The sequence below is a fragment of the Pseudophryne corroboree genome, chromosome 10 (genome assembly GCF_028390025.1).
Source record: "Pseudophryne corroboree isolate aPseCor3 chromosome 10, aPseCor3.hap2, whole genome shotgun sequence".
NCBI lineage: Eukaryota > Metazoa > Chordata > Amphibia > Anura > Myobatrachidae > Pseudophryne > Pseudophryne corroboree.
Window position 1 is genome coordinate 119473515 of NC_086453.1, and position 22007 is coordinate 119495521.

General features: G+C 43.5%; 1 protein-coding gene and 1 pseudogene across 1 annotated transcript in view; both read right to left on the reverse strand.

Annotated features, from left to right (window-relative positions):
* PRKCG (protein kinase C gamma) overlaps positions 1-22007 on the reverse strand; it is a 948319-nt gene that overhangs the window by 260848 nt on the left and 665464 nt on the right. The window contains exons 7-8 of the mRNA XM_063942766.1: positions 7110-7244; positions 6404-6494 (exon numbers count right to left, since the gene is read on the reverse strand). Of these exons, the coding sequence (XP_063798836.1) occupies positions 6404-6494; positions 7110-7244 (226 nt within the window). The remainder of the gene's footprint in view (positions 1-6403; positions 6495-7109; positions 7245-22007) is intronic.
* On the reverse strand, positions 13506-13625 carry LOC134967239 (5S ribosomal RNA; annotated as a pseudogene).

Sequence of the window (22007 nt, forward strand, 5' to 3'; positions counted from 1 at the left end):
ATTTTAGTCCTATCCTGAGAACTTTCTTAGAAAAGAGCTGAGGAGCTACAGTATTTGAAAGGAGGGATTATATAGGGGTGGATCTACATTACAGTTATAGCAGTTTGAGTGACAAATCCTGCATTGTGCCCTCTATACCCCAATGTTAGTAGTGTAACCTAAATGGATTTAGAGAAAGGAATTTAGCAGTAAGTACACAAATCATTTTATTACTTGAAAAAGAAGGTAATAGAACAACATACAGTATGTTGAGTTTTTTGTATTTCTTCTTTTATTTTTAAAGATACCTGATGCAAATTTTTTTATAATTTTGCATTTATATTGCACTAATCATATTATTTAGATTTTGCATGATTTCATTGTTAACAATACAGTACATACAACATACTATATTTAAATGATAGTTTGTTAACCTTTTTTCTTTAGTTATTGTCATTGACAACACAGTATTACAGCGTAAGAACAAATAGTAACACAAAAACTTTGTAACATGGAGACATTTCTCACTTAATTATTGACTGTAATATGAAGTGATGGAAACTTTTTCCAGATAATGTGCATAATTACCTAACAGAGCCTGTAGCATGTGCAAGACAATTTGTATTTGTACCACTAGATGGAGACACAGCTCTCACATCAGCTTATATCCAAGCTGCAATTCCTACATATCCATTATGCTAGCACTTCTTGCTGTGTACACATAACGGGGCTGTTTTAGAATGAAATCTGGACTAACAAACTATGTAAAAATACACTTACAAATATTAAGAAGTACTGAAGAAAAAAGGTGTACAGTTGGAGCCACGCTCATTGAGCGAGGCTACACAGCAGGGGGTGGCGAGCGGCGTGCATAGGCCTTGTCCGGCCGCCGAGCGTCCCATTTGTGCCTGACAGTCCGCCTTGCCGGGCATGCCTAGTCGCAGACGGAGCTACAATTCGTGTGACGCCATCTTTATTTTAAACATGTGCACCCATTCCTAGGGTGTGATATTGTGTTACATCTCAACAATTACTGAATGGACATGACACCCTGAAACTGACACTCCAAGCACAAGTGAGCTCAAGAATAAAGTTGGGTATACACTAGGATGACCCTCAAACATTGCAATGCAATGGTACCCAACGGGGCTGCCGGCATCAGCGAGTGCATATACACTTGCCGATACCAGCATGAACGAGTGACGGCGAAAGGGGGAGCGGGAACAATGCTGCATTCAGCAGCATGGCCCTCACGGACGATGTTGAATGCCGGTCCAACAGAGCATGTGGCTGATGATGCGTGGGATCGTGCATCATCAGCGACATAGTGCATACACACTGGATGATATCATGAACGATATGTCCGAATTGGGAACTTCCTGCCAATATGGTCCTAGTGTGTAAGCACTAAACTCAAAATAATCTGTGTGCAAGCACAGTGTGATTAATCTTATGCAAGTCATATTTAACTCTAAATGAGGCCCAATGAGTAGGAAAATAGAACTAGAGTAATTTAATAAACTGTGCAGTTGTACTACAATAACATCACAATGGCACATACAGGGGTGTACAATCTTTTGTGTACAAATAGGCAGTTCGGAGAATCTCTTGATAAATGCGAGCAAGGCACAAAGTACAACTACTTATGCAAACGCGTATGATGGTTTGTTTTTTTAAGACAAAAATATTTAAATGATATAGAGGGTGGAGAAGGAACATTTAGGAGGTGTTGATAGTGTTTTGTAGGGCACGCAGCATTTATCTTACACTATATGGACTTGCTTTTCCATATGTTCATAAGCAGAAGAGTTTGAGCATCAACCCTTACATTTACGGTGATGCCCTTTGCCCTTTCTAGATATATCTCATATGAAAGTGCGCATTTCCAAGTGAACATAAAATAGTATGATACACAGTGGTACATGCAATAAAGACAACTCATTATTATAAAATAAGACATATAGAAAGTAAACTACGAAAAACTATGATAAATGAAGTTGAAAAAGTTTACATGAATGAATAAAGAAAATGTGTATAAAGTGTCAGAACACACTATAAATGAAAGTATTTAGTAAATTACTCTTATTATTTGTTTCTACATACATTGTATATAAGTCACACTTACCTCCCAACATTGAACATATGTAAATGGGGACATGACTGTTGCATGCTAGGGGACAGCTGAATGGTACTGTTACATATTTAATCAAATGTCATTTTTATTGTTATTATAATAGGCATACTGGACTCAAAGGGTTTCATTTTGTATAAGTCCATCCCTATCTGTTTTGCTAATTATCTCTACATACTCTGTATTTGCAGACTATCGTGAGAGGCAGACTGTATGCACCTTATGTATCCACTCCCCACTGATATGTCACCACTGATGAGTAGTGGCGTAACTCCCAGAGACAACAGAGACATTTGCCCCCGGGCTCCAGCTTTCAGAGGGGCGCAAGGAAAGAAAGACGAAGGGGGCTTCTGAACTATAAAAGATCTCTCTTCACTCATTTCAGTGATTTGCGGACTGCTGTCCAAGAGCAGAAAACCCCTTTGAAGACCCCTTCAGCTAAAAAGTCTGAAATGTGTCTGATAACAAATCAAAGTGTGTACAATGATCTACAGCTCTGCTGAAAGAAAAGAGAGCAGAAGTTGGTTTTAAAAAATGCACTAATTATTATAATAAAGCTTTTTAGCAGAGTGTTTATCAAAGCTTGGAGAGAGATAAAATTCTGAGAGATAATGCACCAACCAATCCACTCCTGTCATTTTTCAAACACAGCCTGTAAAATATAAGGCAGAAGAAGATTGGCTGGTACTTTATCTCTCACAATTTTCTCTCTCTCCGAGCTTTGATAAAACCCCTCCTCAGGGGTTGGGTGATCAGCAGTCGGGATCCCGGCGGTCAGCATACCAATGCCAGGATCTCGGCCGCTAGTATGCCGGCAGGGGGGTGAGCACAACAAAGCGCTGCGCTCACCACAAGTTCTATTCCAAATCAATGTGTGCCGTGGACACCCATGAGTCTAAATAGTCCCTGTCCATCGGCATTCCAGCTATTTGCATTTGAAGTGGTCGGAATTCCGTCGTCGGCCAGAGAGAAAACGTAAGCAACCCTCTCCAAAACAATTCTAAAAATGTGGCCTATAGATCTGACTGGATTTGGTACATCACGAAGAGGAGAGGGGTGCTGACATGTAAAGAGAGCCCACCATGTACACAGAGTTTACACAGCCACACTTTTGTTAGGTCCTGAGTACACCACAGAAGTCTATATCAGAGTGCATCAGACACCAAGTCAGTGTGATAGACATACATAACAACTGAAAAGACTAACCCTATAATACTGATTATCCACATTAGGGCCTATTTATCAAATATTATTTGCAAGATATACCCCAAAACACCCATTTTTGAGTGCTACCAGTAAATAATAAGTAAATACTGTATCCCCCAAATGTATCTAGAGGGGAACACAGCTGAAATCTCTGATCCCCATGTGTTGTTGGCAAGAGCAGACCCCATAGACTGCTTTACCATTGAACTTACCAAGCTGTGAAATGCATCACATTCCGGAGCATCACCTCTGTAAATTCCATCTGAAGATAGTGCTAGCCATTGTAGCCTATAGAATCCCTCCCCGGAGCTCAGCACTTGCGCATGTGCAGTCAACAGTACACATGCACAGTAGCTAGGCGGCTGCTGGGAAGTGAAAGTAATGCTAATGAAATCACTTTACTTGTACACAACAGAGGGACCGGCTCCTATAGGAGATCCTGTCCTTGCATGTGTACAATAGTACATCCCGGTGGAGCTTAATTTCTTATTGCCCCAAATAGCGTATATAAGAAATTATAATTATGGGTCTAGGACCCAACAATTAGTAAATGGTGTGTCGATGAACTAAGCCTTGGAGAGAGATAAAATGGATAGAGATAAAGTACCAGCCAATCAGCTCCTAACTGCCATGTTACAGGCTGGTTTTGAAAAATGGCAGGAAACTGGTTGGTTGGTACTTTGGGGGACATTTACTAAGCAGTGTTAAGAGTGGAGAAGTGAGCCAGTGGAGAAGTGCCCATGGCAACCAATCAGCACTGAAGTAACATCTATAATTTGCATACTATAAAATTATACAGAGCTGATGATGGGGCAACTTCTCAACTGGCTCACTTCTCCTCTCTTATCACTGCTTAGTAAATGTCCCCCTTAATCTCTGTCCACTTTATCTCTTGCCAAGGCTTAGTACATAGGAGTAGATGTACTATAGTGGCACATATTATGGCACTATAGCTCTTTCTGCTTCACCTCTTTACCGAGGCAAAAGCAAGCAGGTACATCGACGAGATGTAAGAAGAATATATTATTTGCTGGACTGGGTGAATGAAAACTACCCCCCTCCAGCAATCCCTGCTAGAGAGCACTAAGCTGATGCGCTGTGTCTCTCCCCCAGCCGGCTCCAGGGCGCATGTGTAAGCTCTCACGAGCAGGGCCCTCTTCCGTCATGTGCTTATCCTTTCTCTTACTTTAATCATCTGCAACTGCATCAACTCCAGCAGCATTCTGCCACCTGATACATTTCCAGTGTCATCTGCTGATGTAACTATGCTTAGTTACCCTGTACTTGTCCTATATTGTCTTCAACTGTAAGTTGCTGTTTTCCTGTTTTGATTATTTGTTTATGTACTCTGTAATTGGGCGCAGTGGAACCCTTGTGGCGCCGTATAAATAAAGGATAATAATAATAATAATAATAATAATAATAATAATGTGCAAGATCTCGCTACTCTCATGAGATCTCACATGCAGCCTAGAGCCGGCAGCCACCACAGCCAGAGACAGCGCTGTCCCTGCTGTGTAGTTAGGGTAACGACACCTGCAGCTGTTGAAAATCGATAGCTGCAGGTGTCGGAATATTCAGTGCCACTGAACATTGCCCTACATATCGGCGTGCTCATTCAGTCTTACATGTGGGCGAATTGGCATAATGGGGCAGATTCAGGTTAGTCCGCTAATGGCTATCCAACTACAAAAATTGCTAAAAGTATGCAGGCACATGTGCTGCGCCTGTCCTGCGCATGCGCCCACATTTTTTGCGTGGGGCGCAGAAAATGCGATCGCCTTTGTCTGTCAATCAGGTAGAGGCATTGCAGGGGGGGGCGGCAACGTTCTGTTTCCTAGGCAGAGATGGAGCGTTGCGGGGGGCGTGGCCTGAAAACGGGGGCGTGGGGAAATGAACGGGGGCGTGATGATGGCATGATCGTGGCGGCTGCATGACGTCACAATTTCTGCTTGATGAAGGGGGGAAGGCGTCGGTCAGCATGCTGGGCGGCCTTGCCCTGCGATGGGCGGCCCTCAGCATCCGTTCAGAAGGATTGAAAATCCTACTAATTAGCAGAATGTGCAATCCTTACTGAATTAGGTCTAATGTGCGCCGATACCACTTCTCCCCCATATCAACGCTTCTTACATCTACCTCTATGGGAGGAATGTAATAGGGTGTGAGAATCAGAAAGTGAGAGATTTTGTGCGAGTTTTCCTGTTTTTTTTTAAAGTGGCAATCCTTTACATAGCAAAATCAACCCGAGTTTCCCATGTAAATGATTGCCACTTTAAAAAAGCTGGAAAAGTCGCACAAAATCTCTCACTTTCTGATTCTCACACTCTATTACCTGTACATTCCCCCCTATGTGCCTTACAGTTTTATAAGTCATTTCACAGGTTTTAAGTTAAGACTCCATAGTAGAGCTAATCAGTACAGTAATATTATATATACTGTATACATAGAAGTCATTCCAAGAAGCATTCATCATCAATGTGCCTTACTAATATGAACAGGAAGATCTATTTGACTGTAATGACACAAAGAGATAATACATGTATTCCTTTTTGCTGTTTTTTATTTTATTTCTTTTTTATTGTGCCTATCCATCTGTCACCTCTTTGTATAATCTAATTAGGCAAGTGAGACATTTTCATAAATCTTGTGTTCATTTAAAGAACTGCAAATAGCTGTTTAAAATGTATTTATATTTAAGTATCTTTAGCTCCATATTGATCTTCATATCTATTCGAGCCCTTGGAGCGGTAACAGGTATGGTAATCATTTCCTGACAAAATATTATTTGAGCTGTATTTATAATCGTAATTGCACGATACAGACATTTGGTGCAGTTTGTTTTGGCACAACAAGTAACCAGCGTGGGGAAGGTGGGATTAACTCCAGGCAATTTTACAAGCAACTGTCAGTAGATCTCAGCCTACAGTTTCTTAGGACCTTTAAACAATTGCCAGAAAGAAATGAAAAGTAGTCCTCAATGTTCTCCTATGATTACAGTAATATAAAATGGCATTACATAGGAACCCAAATGAGAAAAGCAAAGGTACTGGCGCCTATTCCTATTGTGTGTACGGGCAAAGCCTGTACCTCAAACTTTTGCCGAAGTCCAAAGTCATCTTCGTCATCAGCTACAGGCACATTGTAATACTCGCCTTCTTCTTGATTCAATAGCTTGTACCTGAGAGATACACGGAGCAGACAGACAACCAGGACCAAAGAAGGGGCAAACATGGTGAAAAGATGGTGGCACGAAAAATAGTGGTGGAGGAGTTGAAAAGACCAGCAACCGGAAGGTGACAAATGACCAAATAAGTCAAACCACAGTAGTAAAACAATATAATAAAAAAGGAAAGATTAAAAAAAAAAGTAATGAGGCAGGAAAAAGTTCGATTAAAATAACATTAAAGAATTAAGAAATGGATAAATTAATGGAGGGAAAATAAAAGTAGAAGAAACACCAAGTGAACAAATATTTAAGAAACAAAAATTAAAAAAACAAAACCAACAAAACATAAAATAAAAACCAACAGAGAAAGAAAGAAAGATAAGAAAAAAAGGAAAGGAAAGTAAGGTAGATATTTCCAGGTAAGTTCATCTGTGATTGATGTTCCATACATGTGTTATGTTTTCTTACTATAATACAGCACGACACTTCCACTGATCACCTACATTCATTCAAGCAGTACATATGCATTGTACATATACTGTACACAATACCCAACAATATCTGTAGCTAGCATATACAGAACATTGGCACACAATGATAATGTGTCGTAAACGACCAAACATTTACCATCCATCCACAGCGTTCTTCATAATTTCTGAGACACCAAAGGACATGGAGCCCATGAAGTCATTCCGTGATGTACGATCCCAGTCCCAAACTTCTACAGATAAACGTCTATCCTCATCCCCTGGCTTTAGGGAGCTTAGGGATTCAAAGAAACAAAAACAGACAAAAAAATTAGGGCTACTTGTAAAGCAACAATAGCAGTAATTATCATTAAGCATTGTTGCATATTGCAGTGATAAATTATTAGGTATAGGTACAGTATTGCTGCTACACTATTTCCCATGTCAGGGCTGCTCCACTGCTTGATAAATTGAGTAAATTTACTACCATACTATAGGGGTATATGGAAACACTGGTGAAGCCAGGAAATTATCATGTGTTAATTCTATTTAGCATCCTTTATACTAAAATCTATCTAGCCTCATGTTCCTCTACTTTTCTCTCTTGGGTCCAAATACATAATGTTTAGTCAGGGCAGCCATCAGGGGGGTGCTGTGGAGACTGGTGTCCCGGGCCCTTACAGAGATGGGGGCCCACCCATGGCTCCTAGCACCAATACCTGTAGAGCTGCTCCAGTCTGTGAATCAACAGCAAGCTGATGCGCAAGGAGGACTTTCTTCCCTGCACATCAGCTCTCTGTAAACCATTCTTGTAGGTCAGCAACAATCCGTCTATATGTAACGTCTCAATGTATGACATCACAGGGGTGGAGCAGTGCGGCAGAAACCTTTATTTGGGAGTGATGGCCCTGTCTATTTTGTCAGTCCCAGGCCCCACAATTTCTGATGGCAGCCATGTGTTTAGTCAACTGACATCTGACCAAATCAGCTCAGTGTTGAGTTTATTTTTAAGGCCTAATTTATTTTTAAGCCCTAATTGTGATTTGGATTATGTTGGTGTATATAAATAAAATATTATGTTATTAACGGTATATACCTTATACAAATTAATACTTGAATTGAGATTGAACAAAGAATTTTATTGAAAAAGTCTTTTATATACATTTTATGAAATAAACAAAGTTTTTATGATCTTTTTGGTGTGATATATAAGGTGTTAATAGAGTGTCCACAGTTCACATCCATATTGGTAGAAACTTTTAAATCAGAGCACTCCTCAAGAATTATTGTTTATATATATATATATATATATATATATATACCAAACTTGTACAGCCGGCACTCCACAGGATAATCTGCTAACTTGCCAGGGTGCACTCCAGAGGCTTGCCAACCTCAGACATAAACTCCCAATGATAGAGTCACTCCTGGACTGTCACTCCGGTGAAAGAAATTCAAGGTGCTTTATTCAACGTTTCGGGGTACTGCCCCCCGTCATCAGGACACACAACACTCATAGTGAGAACAACAGTGCTTAAATACAATAAATGTGACTACTTACAGGACCCCAGGTGTTCATTGCTGCCTCCCATCGTGTGTCTCGGCGTCTTCCGCCCCACTTCCGGTTTCGGCTGTGACGTCATGCCGGAAGTGACGCGCGCCGGCCCACATTGACGGAGCTGCATCGGTTTCCATGGTGATGCGGCTCCAGGCCTCACATCACCATGGAACCTTAAAAAAACAATAAAAATCATTGCAATCAACTTGTCATACATATGCTAATATATACCACATAAAAAACAACATTAAAAATGGTGAACAATAAACAAATAAAAATATCCGTGACTCATTAACGCCATCTAGTGAAAACAATCTGTAATGGCAAGGTGAGTAAATGCACTTTTCAAACTTGTATAATAAATAGAATGTATAAAGTGCTAAGTGCTACATAAACAAATTCATAAACAATATATTGAATGATGTTTTGTGCGATTTCCAAAACATCAAAAAGTGTGGAACCTACAACTCCTACTTCATTGCACAACTAGTATATTGTTCCCTATTTCAGTAATGGCATGATGTGATATTATAGGTTATGTCAGCATATGTCCAATGTGGTTACTATCCCCCACATATGTACATATTAATGATATTGTGCCTATAAAAAACAACTAAAATGTATTGACTCATTTAGACCATTTGGGCTAACAGTATTTAACCGATGTATCCATTTGCATTCAAGCTGCAATAGCAGCCTATCCCTGTCACCTCCCCTTAGATCAGGGGGGACCTGGTCTATTATCCTATATCTGAGCGTGGCCATGGAGTGTTTAAATAGCAAAAAATGTCGCGCCACCGCTTGATCACTTTTCCCTTCATTACAGGCATGCAACCACCTAAAACGCATTTTTTAACTAAAAGGGGTGGGTGTTACAAATGCTCAGGCTGTGTAACATGCAGCTATATGATCGCGGGTCATAAATTTGTACATCCCCAGACAGGAAAAATGTTGGACATTAAATATCCGCTAACATGTTCATCACGATTTGTTATTTATTTACTCTCCTGTCCATGCGGGCTACACTACGTCGGAAAAACGAAACGACAATTTAAAGAAAGGATGGCCCAGCATAGAGGGGCCATTAGAGCAGCAATTAATGAAGGGAAAAGTGATCAAGCGGTGGCGCGACATTTTTTGCTATTTAAACACTCCATGGCCACGCTCAGATATAGGATAATAGACCAGGTCCCCCCTGATCTAAGGGGAGGTGACAGGGATAGGCTGCTATTGCAGCTTGAATGCAAATGGATACATCGGTTAAATACTGTTAGCCCAAATGGTCTAAATGAGTCAATAAATTTTAGTTGTTTTTTATAGGCACAATATCATTAATATGTACATATGTGGGGGATAGTAACCACATTGGACATATGCTGACATAACCTATAATATCACATCATGCCATTACTGAAATAGGGAACAATATACTAGTTGTGCAATGAAGTAGGAGTTGTAGGTTCCACACTTTTTGATGTTTTGGAAACCGCACAAAACATCATTCAATATATTGTTTATAAATTTGTTTATGTAGCACTTAGCACTTTATACATTCTATTTATTATACAAGTTTGAAAAGTGCATTTACTCACCTTGCCATTACAGATTGTTTTCACTAGATGGCGATAATGAGTCACGGATATTTTTATTTGTTTATTGTTCACCATTTTTAATGTTGTTTTTTATGTGGTATATATTAGCATATGTATGACAAGTTGATTGCAATGATTTTTATTGTTTTTTTAAGGTTCCATGGTGATGTGAGGTCTGGAGCCGCATCACCATGGAAACCGATGCAGCTCCGTCAATGTGGGCCGGCGCGCGTCACTTCCGGCGTGACGTCACAGCCGAAACCGGAAGTGGGGCGGAAGACGCCGAGACACACGATGGGAGGCAGCAATGAACACCTGGGGTCCTGTAAGTAGTCACATTTATTGTATTTAAGCACTGTTGTTCTCACTATGAGTGTTGTGTGTCCTGATGACGGGGGGCAGTACCCCGAAACGTTGAATAAAGCACCTTGAATTTCTGTCACCGGAGTGACAGTCCAGGAGTGACTCTATCATTGGGAGTTTATATATATATATATATACATACATACACACACACACACACACACACACACACATACATACATACATACACACACAGTATATACAGTCAGGTCCATAAATATTGGGACATCGACACAATTCTCATATTTTGGGCTCTATAGACCACCATAATGGATTTGAAATGAAACAAACAAGATGTGCTTTAACTGCAGACTTTCCACTTTAATTTGAGGCTATTTACATCCAAATCAGGTGAACGGTGTAGGAATTACAACGGTTTCTATATGTGCCTCCCACTTTTTAAGGGGACCAAAAGTAATGGGACAAACTAAACAATCCTAAATCAAACTTTCACTTTTTAATACTTTGTTGCAAATCCTTTGCAGTCAATTACAGCTTGAAGTGGAACGCACAGACATTACCAGACGCTGGGTTTCATCACTGGTGGTGCTCTACCAGGCCTCTACTGCAAATGTCTTCAGTTCCTGCTTGTTCTTGGGGCATTTTTCTTCAGTTTTGTCTTCATCAAGTGAAATGCATGCTCAATCAGATTTAGGTCAGGTGATTGACTTGGCCATTGCATAACATTCCACTTATTTGCCTTAAAAAACTCTTTGGTTGCTTTCGCAGTATTCTTCGGGTCATTGTTCATCTGCACTGTGAAGCGCCGTCCAATGAGTTCTGAAGCATTTGACTGAATATGAGCAGATAATATTGCCCGAAACACTTCAGAATTTATCCTGCTGCTTTTGTCAGCAGCTACATTATCAATAAATACAAGGGAACCACTTCCATTGGCAGCCATACATGCCCACGCCATGACACTACCACCACCATGCTTCACTGATGAGATGGTATGTTTTGGATCATGAGTAGTTCCTTTACTTCTCCATAGTCTTCTCTTCCCATCACTCTGGTACAAGTTGATCTTTGTCTCATCTGTCCATAGGATGTTGTTCCAGAACTGTAAAGGCTTTTTTAGATGTTGTTTGGCAAACTCTAATCTGGTCTTCCGGTTTTTGTGGCTCAGCAATGGTTTACATCTTATGGTGAACCCTCTATATTCACTCTTGTGAAGTCTTCTCCTGATTGTTGACTTTGACACATATACACCTACCTCCTGGAGAGTGTTCTTGATCTGGGCAACTGTTGTGTAGGGGTTTTTCTTCACCAGGAAAATGATTCTTTTATCATCCACCACAGTTGTTTTCCGTGGTCTTCTGAGTCTTTTGGTGTTGCCGAGCTCTTTTTAAGTATGTTCCAAACAGTTGATTTGGCCAGACCTAATGTTTTTGCTATCTCTCTGATGGGTTTGTTTTGATTTTTCAGCCTAATGATGGCTTGCTTCACTGATAGTGGCAGCTCTTTGGATCTCATATTGAGAGTCGACAGCAACAGATTCCAAATGTAAATGTCACACCTGGAATCTACTCCAGACCTTTTATCTGCTTAATTGATAATGAAATAATGAGGGAATAGCCCACTCCTGTCCATGAAATAGCTTTTGAGTCGATTGTCCTATAACTTTTGGTCCCTTAAAAAGTGGGAGGCACATATAGAAACCGTTGTAATTCCTACACCGTTCAACTGATTTGGATGTAAATAGCCTCAAATTAAAGCGGAAAGTCTGCAGTTAAAGCACATCTTGTTTGTTTCATTTCAAATCCATTGTGGTGGTGTATAGAGTTCAAAATATGAGAATTGTGTCAATGTCCCAATATTTATGGACCTGACTGTATATATACATATATATATATATATATATATATATATACACACACACACAGTGTATGTATATATATATATATATATATATATATAGTAGATATATATGTGTTGGTGGTACGTGGCCGGCGCACAGGATCCTGGCAGGTCAGCTTACTAAAGCTGGGATCCCGGCAGCAGAATGCCGGAGGGGCGAGTGCAACAAAGCCCCTTACGGGCTCGTTGTGCCCGTCACGCAGCAGGCTCGGTGGCTCGCTGAGCTCGCCACAGGTTCTATTCCCACTCTATGGGTGTCATGGACACCCACAAGTGGGAGTAGCCTCTATTAGCTGGTATTGTGAGTCTTCAGGATTCTGGCGTCGGTATGCTGACCGCCGGGATCCTGAGTGCTGGCCACGTAACCGCATTTCATATATATTTATATATATATATAAATCTAGGAGAGAAACAGCACACTAACACTCTTCAAAAATATCAACAGCTGTGGTGCAAGGTCCATAAAAAACAGTTAGCGACACTCACTTTCCACAGTATCGTGAAAAGATGAAGGAACAGCACGCCCGTTTAAGCAGGGTTTATTCAGTCCATCAGCATCAATATCAGTGACAAAAGCAGCGGCCCGACGGCCGTTTCAACCACGCTCCGGTGGTTTTCCTCAGGGGCTAGTATGTCTCCTCACCTGGTGCCTTATTTATAAGAAAAAGAGCGCCAAACACAGGCAAACAGTTCAAACACTGTCGGTGTGAGACAGCGCAGACCGCGCTTCCATTGGTTCACACACTGTGACTAAGTAGGCTGGGAATGGAATGTAAACAAAGCCGCCCCCGGCTCTGACACCCGGCTGGAGTGCGCTGTAATGTTACTATGTTCACACCACACCACTCCGTGGTGAAACACCGCTGTGATATTAAAGAGGACTGAGTGTGGGAAATAATGTAATTCCAAAGTGTTAAAATAAAAGTGCTCCCAAATCCACCATGTACTACACGGATATCCCCAGCATTATTAACGCGCACTGTACAGTGACTAAACAATATTGTGGTGATAGATAACTGGTGGTACATTAAGTACAGAAAAATTATTGATAAATTAAGGCATGTCGGTCAAAGGACCAAAAACCAACAGAATAATAAGATTGCAGGGTCAAGGCATGTAGAGCAAAAGCATGACCCAAAGATTCAATTATCAATCTTTGGTCAGAAGTCAAACAGATGTCTATTAAATACAGCACCTGATATTCCCAGGAGGTCCCCCATCAAAGTACTGGCCAGGCCCATCACTGCTTAGCTTCCAAGATCGGACGGGTATTGGGCATTCCCAGTGTGGTATGGCTGTAAAAGGTTAAGCTTAAAGCTTTAGACAAGTATTGACTGCAGTGCTCATGTCCAAATAATAAACACTGTGCATATAAAACAGTAAACTTAACGCACGGCGGTGCCATTGCACAATCAAAGAACTGAAACCAATTACTCAAATATATCCTGCTCAGACACATACGGCAATGTGCAGCAGGGTGAAACAAAAAGTGATGGTATCAAGTCCCAAATAATAGCATACATGCAAAAACTGCAAAAACAAAGACTGTGGAAACAACATCCATAAAAAATCCCAGTCAGTCAGCCAGAGGGGGATTAAGAAGAGTCCCAGAACCTGTGGGTAATGTAAACAAACAAATATCCAATAAAGTGGTAGTTACTGGTGCATCAAGATGGAACACAAGGACCAAGGATAACTTCCTCACAGGCAGGCAGCATCCCAAACGAAAGTGCTCATTTAATCCATTGGGTGATAAGCATCGGAGCCTGTGGATCCATTGAAGCTCCCTTTGTATCAAAATCTTGTTCCTGTCTCCTCCCCTTCTAAGTGGAGGAATATGGTTGATTATGCAACATTTTAGTTGATTGATTGTGTGCTTGGCTGCTCTAAAGTGTCTTGCCACTGGTAAGTTTGTTAATTCTCTCAGTTCAGTGTTGGCATTAAGGCTCTTTTTAATATATGAGCAATGTTGACTCAATCTCTCTTTTATCATTCTGCTGGTTTTGGCAACATAAAGCAAATCGCATGGACATATCAAAACATACACCACAAATCTACTGTTGCAGTCGAGTCAGAATTTGATAGTGTATTTTGTATTGTCACTTGGGTTCTGAAAGTGGTTGCCCACCAACAAAAACTGGCAACTGGAACATCCGTGCATTGGAACATTCCTGTCTTCATTGATAGCCAAGACACATTAGATGTCAAATTTCTTCTAGAGTAGTCCGACCACCAATAAATATATCCTTGATATTGGGTCCTTGTTTGTAGGTAAAACGTGGAATATCCACTATACTGTTGGCTAAAACTGGATCAATAGTAATTAGATGCCAATGCACCAAGACTTTCTTTCGTATAAAACGTGAGGCAGTTGTAAACATACTGCAGAAGTTGAATTTGTCTGTGCTCGCTGTATGTGCTCTTTTGATTAGAAGATCTTCCCTCCTGAGTTGTCCAATTCTGGTAAGAGCCTCCTCAAATTCAGACTTTGGGTAGCCCCTCTCTGGGAAGCATTGACTCATAGCTTCTAGTGCTGCAGGCAATAGGGCTGGATCAGAAGTAATGTGCATGACATGGAGGAGTTGCGAGAATGAGTGGGGCCGGGTGGAAACTGGATGCTAAGAGCAAGGTGTTCCGATCTGATTCCTTACTATATATGAAAGTAGAGATCTTGTTCCCAATTTTATCAATAGATACATCCAAAAAGTTGATGTGGCACCTGCTAAACACGAGGCTGAACCTGATTAATCCGGGTTGCTGTTTAAATACTGTAATCAATAAATTCCAACAACTTGGGTTCTCCACCCTGCCAGATGAAGAACAAATCATCTATGTACCTTACATAGAACAGCAAACATTTCCCAAACTGTCGATTGCCACTGTTATGGATCCAGTCATATTCCGCCATAAAAATATTGGCGTACAATGGGGCCATGTTCTACCCCATCGTTGTCCCTTGTTTTTGTAGAAAAAAAACTGATTTAAAAAAGAAAGTATTTTTTATTAAGAATCAAATGGATGATGAGTGTAAGGTACTCTGCAGGTGGTCCAAAGTAGTTTTCATTGTTGGTCACCATATTTCTGCATGCCTGTATGCCCTGTTCATGAGGAATGTTAGTATAAAGACTGGAAACATATAAGGTTACCAGTAGGGAATCCTATGGAATCTCAGAAAGACGCTCCAATCTGGTCAAAAAGTCAGTGGTGTCCTCAATATAACTCTGTATGCCTAACTAGGGGTTCTAGATAAAAGTCCAATAATTGCGAGAGCAGTTGGCACAAGGGGTATGGGTCGTTGGGTCGACACAACTTAGGTTGACAGTCATTAGGTTGACTACTGTTGGTCGACATGCTTTAGGTCAACAGGGTCACTAGGTCGATATGAGCATTAAGTTGACATGTACTAGGTCGATAGATCAAAAGGTCGACATGAGTTTTTTTACTTTTTTTGGTATTGTTTTCTTCGTAAAGTGACAGGGAACCCCAATCAGTGCACCGTGTCCCCTCACATGGCTCGCTCCACTCGCCATGCTTCAGGCAAGGTACCTCGCTGCTCACGACACAGGTTACTAATCCTAATCGTAGTCCACGTGGATAGTAAAGTATGAAAAAGCCCAAAATTTTTTACAAAATGTGAAAAACTCATGTCGACCTTTTGATGTTCCTGCAGCTTAATTGGAGTCCACCTGTGGTAAATTCAGTTGATTGGACATGATTTGGAAAGGCACACACCTGTCTATATAAAGTCCCACACTTGACAGTGCATGTCTGAGCACAAAACAAGCACGAAGTCAAAGGAACTGTCTGTAGACCTTCAGGATTGTCGCGAGGCACAAATCTAGGGGAAGGGTATAGAAAAAATAGGATTTTACTTACCGGTAAATCTATTTCTCGTAGTCCGTAGAGGATGCTGGGGACTCCGTAAGGACCATGGAGAATAGACAGAAAGCTTTGGATTCTGGGTGTGCACTGGCTCCTCCCTCTATGTCTCTCCTCCAGACCTCAGTTAGAGAAACTGTGCCCAGAGGATATGAACAGTACGAGGAAAGGATTTATGTAACCTAAGGGCGAGATTCATACCAGCCACACCGTATAACTTGTGATAAACTACCCAGTTAACAGTATGAACAAGTAACATAGCCTCGGTTCAAGACCGACCAACTATAACATAGCCCTTATGTAAGCAATAACTATATACAAGTCTTGCAGAAGAAGTCCGCACTTAGGACGGGCGCCCAGCATCCTCTACGGACTACGAGAAATAGATTTACCGGTAAGTAAAATCCTATTTTCTCTAACGTCCTAGAGGATGCTGGGGACTCCGTAAGGACCATGGGGATTATACCAAAGCTCCCAAACGGGCGGGAGAGTGCGGATGACTCTGCAGCACCGATTGAGCAAACAGGAGGTCCTCCTCAGCCAGGGTATCAAACTTATAGAACTTTGCAAAGGTGTTTGACCCCGACCAAGTAGCAGCTCGTCACAGTTGTAGTGCCGAGACCCCTCGGACAGCCGCCCAAGAAGAGCCCACCTTCCTAGTGGAATGGGCCTTAACCGATTTAGGCAATGGCAATCCTGCCGTAGAATGCGCCTGCTGAATCGTGTTACAGATCCAGCGAGCAATTGTCTGCTTTGAAGCAGGAGCGCCAACCTTGTTGGCCGCATACAGAACAAACAGAGTTTCAGTCTTCCTGATCCTAGCTGTTCTGGTCACGTAAATCTTCAAAGCCCTGACCACATCCAGGGACTCGGAGTCCTCCAAGTCCCATGTAGCCACAGGCACGACAATAGGTTGGTTCATATGAAAAGATGAGACCACCTTGGGCAGAAATTGAGGACGAGTCCTCAACTCTGCCCTATCCACGTGAAAAATCAGGTATGGGCTTTTATATGATAAAGCCGTTAATTCCGAAACACGCCTTGCAGAAGCTAAGGCCAACAACATGACCACTTTCCAAGTGAGGTATTTCAACTCCACTGTTTTGAGTGGTTCAAACCAAGGTGACTTGAGGAAACTTAATACCACGTTAAGATCCCAAGGCGCCACCGGAGGTACAAAGGGAGGCTGAATATGCAGCACTCCCTTCACAAAAGTCTGTACTTCAGGAAGAGAAGCCAATTCTGTTTGAAAGAAAATGGATAAGGCTGAAATTTGGACCTTTATGGACCCTAATTTTAGGCCCAAATTCACTCCCGTTTGAAGGAAGTGAAGCAGACGGCCCAAATGGAACTCCTCCGTAGGAGCAGCTCTGGCCTCACACCAAGAAACATATTTCCGCCATATACGGTGAGAATGTTTCAATGTCACATCCTACCTAGCCTTGATCAGGGTAGGAATGATCTCCTCCGGAATCCCTTTTTCAGCTAGTATCCGGCGTTCAACCGCCATGCCGTCAAACGCAGCCGCGGTAAGTCTTGGAACAGACAGGGCCCCTGCTGCAGCAGGCCCTGCCTTATAGGAAGAGGCCACGGATCTTCTGTGAGCAACTCTTGCAGATCCGGATACCAAGTCCTCCTTGGCCAATCTGGAACAATGAGAATTGTTCCGACCCTTCTTAGTCTTATTAATCTCAACACCTTGGGTATGAGAGGCAGAGGAGGAAATGCATAGACCGATCTGAACACCCATGGTGTCACCAGAGCGTCTACCGCTACCGCCTAAGGGTCTCTTGACCTGGCGCAATACCTCTTTAGCTTTTTGTTGAGACGGGACGCCATCATGTCTATTTGAGGCAGTCCCCACCGATCCACGATCTGTGTGAAGACTTCTTGATGAAGTCCCCACTCTCCCGGATACAGGTCGTGCCTGCTGAGGAAGTCCGCCTCCCAGTTGTCCACCCCCGGGATGAACACTGCTGATAGTGCGCTTACATGTTCTTCCGCCCAGCGCAGAATCCTGGTCGCCTCTGCCATGGCCACTCTGCTCCTTGTGCCGTCTTGGCAGTTTACATGAGCCACTGCCGTGATATTGTCCGACTGAATCAGAACCGGTTTGTTCTGAAGCCACTCCTCTGCCTGGCGTAGGGCGTTGTAAATGGCCCTTAACTCCAGGACATTGATTTGGAGACAAGTCTCTAGGCTTGACCAGAGACCTTGGAAATTTCTTCCCAGTGCTACAGCCCCCCAACCTCGGAGGCTCGCGTCCGTGGTCACCAGGATCCAGTCCTGAATGCCGAACCTGCGACCCTCTAGGTGGTGAGCACTGTGCAGCCACCACAGGAGAGATACCCTGGCCCTGGGAGACAGGATGATCCGTTTCTGCATCTGTAGATGGGACCCGGCCCATTTGTCCAATAGGTCCCATTGGAAAGTCCTCGCATGGAACCTGCCGAAGGGGATGGCCTCGTATGAAGCCACCATCTTCCCCAAAACCTTTGTGCAATGATGCTCCGAAACCTTTTTTGGCTTTAAAAGGTTCCTGACCAGGGCTATGAGCTCCTGAGCCTTCTCCGCCGGAAGAAAAACTCTTTTTTGGTCTGTGTCTAGAATCAGGCCCAAAAAGGTCAGACGCGTTGCAGGTACTAGCTGGGATTTCGGTAAATTGAGAATCCAGCCGTGCATCTGCAACGTCTTCACGGACAGAGACACTCTGTCCAGCAACTTCTCCCGAGATCTCGCCTTTATAAGGAGATCGTCCAAGTACGGGATAATTGTGACTCCCTGCTTGCGCAGGAGCACCATCATTTCCGCCATTACCTTGGTGAAAATTCTCGGGGCCGAGGAAAGACCAAATGGCAACGTCTGAAATTGGTAGTGACAATCCTGTACTGCAAATCTCAGAAACGCCTGGTGAGGGGGGAAAATCGGAACATGAAGGTACGCATCCTTTATGTCCAGGGACACCATCCAATCCCCTCCCTCCAGGCTGGCGATGACCATTCTGAGCGATTCCATTTTGAACTTGAACCTCTTCAAGTACAGGTTCAGGGATTTTAGATTTAGAATGGGTCTGACCGAACGGTCCGGTTTCGGTACCACAAACAGGGATGAATAATAACCCTCTCCTTGCTGGAGATGAGGAACCTTGATTATCACATGTTGAATGTACCATTTGTGAATTTCCGCTAACACTAGCTCCCTCTCTGCCGGGGAAGCCGGCAGAGCCGATTTGAAAAACCGGCGAGGGGGCATGTCTTCGAATTCCAGTCTGTATCCCTGGGAAACAATCTCTATTGCCCAGGGATCCACCTGTGATTGAACCCAGACGTGGCTGAAAAGACGAAGACATGCCCCCACTTGATCTGACCCCCCCCCCCCCCCCCCGGAAGGCCCCAGCGTCATGCTGTGGACTTTGCGGAAGTAGGGGAGGACTTCTGCTCCTGGGAACTAGCTGAGTGCAGCTTTTTTCCCTTGCCTTTACCTCTGGCAACGAAGGACGATCCTCGTACCTTCTTGATTTTATTGGAACGAAAGGACTGCATGTGATAATGTGGTACCTTCTTAGAATGCTGCGGGGGAACATAAGGTAAAAAATTCGATTTACCGGCCGTAGCACTAGAGACTAGGTCCGAGAGGCCTTCTCCAAACAACTCCTCCCCCTTGTAAGGCAATGACTCCATATGCCGCTTTGAGTCAGCGTCTCCCGTCCACTGTCGGGTCCACAAGAGCCGCCTAGCAGAAATAAGCATAGCGTTTATTCTAGAGCTTAGTAAACAAATGTCTCTCTGAGCATCCCTCATATACAAGGCAGCATCTCTGATATGCTCCATGGTCATTAGAATGGTATCCCTATCTAAGGTGTCCATCTCCGTAGATAAGGAGTCTGCCCATGCCACGTCAGCACTACAAACCCAGGCCGACGCCATGGCCGGCCTAACTATAGTTCCTGAATGTGTGTAAATGTGCTTCATGGTAATTTCCTGCTTGCGATCAGCAGGATCATTGAGGGAAGCAATATCCGGAGAAGGCAGTGCCACCTTCTTGGATAAGCGTGTCAGCGCCTTGTCTACTTTAGGCGCAGATTCCCATCATATCCGATCCTTCTGTGGAAAAGGATACGCCATGAGAATCCTTTTGGGAACATGGAGTCTCCTATCCGGAGATTCCCAAGCCTTTTCGCATAATTCGCTTAGCTCAAATGAGGACGGAAACGTGACCTCAGGCTTTTTCCCTTTATACATGTGAACCCTCGTGTCAGGGACAGGGGGTTCCTCCGTGATATGTAAAACCTCTTTTATGGCAATAATCATGTACCTAATACCTTTTGCCACCTTCGGCTGTAATTTTGCATCCTCATAATCGACACTAGAGTCAGTATCTGTGTCGGCATCTGTGTCAGCGACCTGGGATATGGGGCGCTTTTGAGACCCTGAAGGTCCTGGCACCACAGGGACAGGCACGGACTGGCTACCTGACTGATCCCTAGCTTCAGCTTTGTCTAATCTTTTATGCAGGAGATTTACATTTGCATTCAAGACATTCAGCATATCCACCCAGTCCGGTGTCGGCGTTGCCGACGGCGACCTGACATTCAAGCACTCCCCCTCCACATTAAGCGAGCCTTCCTCATCAAACATGTCGACACACACGTACCGACACACTGCACACACCCAGGGAAACTTTTTCTGAAGACAGTATCCCCTGAAAAGCCCTTTGGAGAGACAGAGAGAGAGTATGCCAGCACACACCCCAGCGCAACAACCTGGAGACCAACACAGAATGCTTTTCCCCAGCAGCGCTGTATTATACTTTATCCGCCAAGTATGTGCCCCCCCCTCTCTTTTTAAACTCCCTTCACCGTGTGTAAGCAGGTGAGAGTCCGGGGAGCTTCCTCTCAGCGTTCTGTGGAGAGAGAAATGGCGCTGGTGAGTGCTGAGGGAGAAGCCCCGCCCCCTTGGCGGCGGGCTTCTGTCCCGCTCAAAATTGTGTAAAATGGCGGGGGCTCAATTATATACATGTACAGTGCCCAGCTGTACATGTATATACCTATTTGCCATCTAAGAGGTGTTATTATTGCTGCCCAGGGCGCCCGCCCCCCCCCCCCCCCTGCGCCCTGCACCCTGCACCCATACAGTGACCGGAGTGTGTGAGGTGATGTGGAGCAATGACGCACAGCTGCAGTGCTGTGCGTTACCTCTGTGAAGCTGAAGGCTTCTGCCACCTGAGACGTCTTCTTGCTTCTGTTCTTCTGGCTCTGTGAGGAGAACGGCGGCGTGGCTCCGGGGGTGGACGCCCAGGACGAACCGGTGTTCACCCCCTCTGAAGCTAACGGTGTCCAGTAGCCGAGGAAGCAGATCCTATCAGTTAAGTAGGTCTGCCCCTCTCTCCTCAGTCCCTCGATGCAGGGAGCCTGTTGCCAGCAGTGCTCCCTGTGAAAAAAGTAAAAATCCAAACAAAAATGCTTTCTGTAGCAAAGAACTCAAGAGAGCTCCCTGCAGTGCGCCCTTCATCCTCTGGGCACAGTGTAAAACTGAGGTCTGGAGGAGGGACATAGAGGGAGGAGCCAGTGCATACCCAGAATCCAAAGCTTTCTTAAAGTGCCCTATCTCCTACGGAGCCCGTCTATTCCACATGGTCCTTACGGAGTCCCCAGCATCCTCTAGGACGTTAGAGAAATATCTGCTGCTTTGAAGGTCCCAATGAGCACAGTGGCCTCCATCATCCATAAATAGAAGACGTTCAGAACCTCCAGGACTCTTATTAGAGCTGGTCAGCCGTCTAAACTGAGCGATTGGGGGAGAAAAGC